The sequence below is a fragment of the Saprolegnia parasitica genome (assembly GCF_000151545.1).
Source record: "Saprolegnia parasitica CBS 223.65 unplaced genomic scaffold supercont2.158, whole genome shotgun sequence".
NCBI lineage: Eukaryota > Oomycota > Saprolegniomycetes > Saprolegniales > Saprolegniaceae > Saprolegnia > Saprolegnia parasitica.
This window is the reverse complement of record NW_012156552.1, coordinates 19,679-22,309: the sequence shown is the minus strand read 5'-3', so window position 1 is coordinate 22,309 and position 2,631 is coordinate 19,679. Positions and strand designations below refer to the sequence as shown.

Here is a 2,631-nt window from a genome sequence, read left to right as displayed (position 1 = left end):
CCAAAGGGACCGTGACGGCGTGAAGCGTGCTCCACACGTCCTTGATGAAGTCGCAGTCTACGAGGTAGTGGCGGTACGTCTCGTGCGCGGGGCAGAAGAGGCACGCTTGGTCGGCCCTGTCGAGCCAGTGCAAATGTGCGCGGAACTTGACCGCGCGGAGCATCACTTGGTAGACGAAGTCGGCGTACTTTGGTAAGATAGCGTCGGGTAGCCGGAGCTCAGCTGCGGCGGCTACGGCGGCAGGCGCCTCGTAGAAGTCTCCCTCGACGCCCAGGTGGCGAGTCGGTAGTTGCAAGCGCGTCCTTGGCGGGGTACGACGTCGGCGGGCGTCGTCTGGGTCAACGGCTTGGTAACTTTGTGGAGTCGAACCAGCCATGGCGGTTTGGGAGTCGGGCTGTCGGGCTTGGCACAGGGCCTCGATGAGAGTTGTTGTTGTTGACCTGAGTTATGTTACACGCAATTATAAAGATATGGTGGACTTCCTAATGCGCTCGTGAGGCTTGGCCGGTGCGTCAGCGAGAAGCGTTAGTGGTCGTGATTCGAGATTGCGCGAGGGGACCAGGTATCGTGCACACCAAGGGTTGTCACGGAGAGCAACCACCGACGCGTCAAGAGATGGCACCACGGCGCGACGAGCTAAGTGCCGGACGTGCAATCGTGCGATAGAAGCTGCCGGATGGCGAGCGCGGCAGCGGGAAGTTGCGTCAGCGTCGATCGGAAGACTCGGTTGTTTTTGCGTTCGAGCCAAAGACAATACCAGACGCAAGCGCGTAAGATCGGCCAGAGGGCACGAATGGACGACTTGTGGGCCGAGTACGGCGCGGCGACGTCGTCGTAGAGAAAGCCAGCGACCGACGACGAGAGTTGCATCTGCAAAATGCCCCGCATCGGTGCAAAGGCGCACCAGATCGCTCGGACGTATGGGCATCGCACCAAAAGATGATCGTACGTTTCACCGGCTTGCGCATCGCAGAGAAGGCAGTGTCGAGCATCGTGGCCGAGAAAGTGCAAGCTGGCTCGGACGGCCACGACTTTCAGCGCGACCCGGTACACGAAGTCACCGTAGCGTGAAAGGACGTAAGGTGGTTGCCGTAGAGGTACAAATGAGGCCGCTCGGCCCGGGTGCTCGTAGAAGGTCGCTGGGACGCTAAGGTGTTGCACTGGGAGCACACGCCCGTCAAATTTCGGTCGCTGTCAGGAGCCGGTCAGCCAGACGTTCATAGTCGCCGCGAGAACAACGCGGGGTCCGAACTTGACGAGCCATGTCGAGGCACTGGTTGAGCGCACGTCATGATCGGCAGGCGAGATGAGCTGGAAGCATCCAACGAGAGCGGTCGCGAGCAGCCGGATCCAACGGCGGGTTTGCTACAGCGCTGGAAATAGTCCTGGTAGATGTTTTCTTCGAGGTCGGCGACCGTGTGTCCAAGGGCTTGGAAACTGTCTACGTGCGTGTAATCTTGAGCGACGACCGTCTTGATGTGCGAGTAGCGATCTTTCGCGAGCCATTTGAGCTTGCCAAGTCAAAGGTGTTCATCGAGTACGAAATAGTCCGATTATGTTACTATGTACCTGTTGTCATAAGTCAGACTACATTGCAGTACGCATACGCAGCATACTTTTACTTCAAAACCGCTCGATTTGCACATTTTTGCAGTCAGTTACTGCATCTGGTCGAGCTTGCAGTGCTCCATGACGACGATCTTGGAGCCTGTCTGGACGCCGTTCGAGATCGCGCCCTGCGAGTCCTTGTTGACAGCGCTGAGTGCGATCTTGGCAATACCGCCAATGATGTCGACAGCGCTCGACGCGCACGTGGCCGCCGACGACGTGCAAAAGAGACCACAGCCAAACGGCGTCGCGCCACCGCACTTTGGCCAGCACATGGGGCCCTTGCCCTTGTACTTGTCGGCGCACGGCGGGTAGCACATCAAGCCGCTCTTTTCTTGACCCGCTTGGCAACCAAGACGCGAGGCGCCAGCACCGCGACCGTAGTGGTCCTTGCGGCAGAACGCACCGTCGTCGTGGGTGCCCGCGGGGCAGTCCGGGGTGCAGATGCAGCAGCCGAACGCATGATAGCCCTTTTGACACTTGGGGTACCACATGAGGCCGTTCTTCTCGCAGCCCTGCGGGTTCTCGGCCGAACATTTGTCTTCGTTCCAGAGCGCGTAGCCCGAGCCGCGACCGTACGCCTTGGGCTTGGTGCACGACATACCAATGTCGGTGACGCCTTCCGCGCCGCTACAGCCCTTCTTGCGGCAGATGCAGCAGCCGACCTTCTCGTAGCCGTCCTTGCATTTCGGGTAGCAGAGCGCACCGTAGGCCTCCTCGCCTTCCTGGCACTGGTTGAACACGAACGAACCAACGCCACGGCCGACACCTTCGCGCAAGCAGACGCGCGGCGCCGGGTCGAGCGACCCGAGCACCTGCTGGAGCGCCGACTGGATGTCGTTGACCACGCTCACGCTATCGTTAAGCGAGATGCCCTTGTTCTGAATGATGGCCTGGATGTGCTGGACGACCTCCTTGCTGCCGTTGACATTCTTGAGTCCGTGCTTGACCGCGTCCTGAACGTGGTCCTTAATGCTGAGGAGGACCGTCATGTTGACCGGGCCTTGCGACAGCAAGTGCAGG

General features: G+C 59.8%; 1 protein-coding gene across 1 annotated transcript; it reads right to left on the bottom strand.

Annotated features, from left to right (window-relative positions):
* Window positions 1-1,658: 1,658 nt before the first annotated feature.
* SPRG_22351 (hypothetical protein) lies at window positions 1,659-2,600 on the bottom strand (the record flags this gene model as incomplete). Its single annotated transcript, XM_012354369.1, has 1 exon — window positions 1,659-2,600. The coding sequence occupies one exon, from the start codon at window positions 2,598-2,600 to the stop codon at window positions 1,659-1,661; it is 942 nt and encodes a 313-aa protein (XP_012209759.1).
* Between the last annotated feature and the right edge of the window lie 31 nt (window positions 2,601-2,631).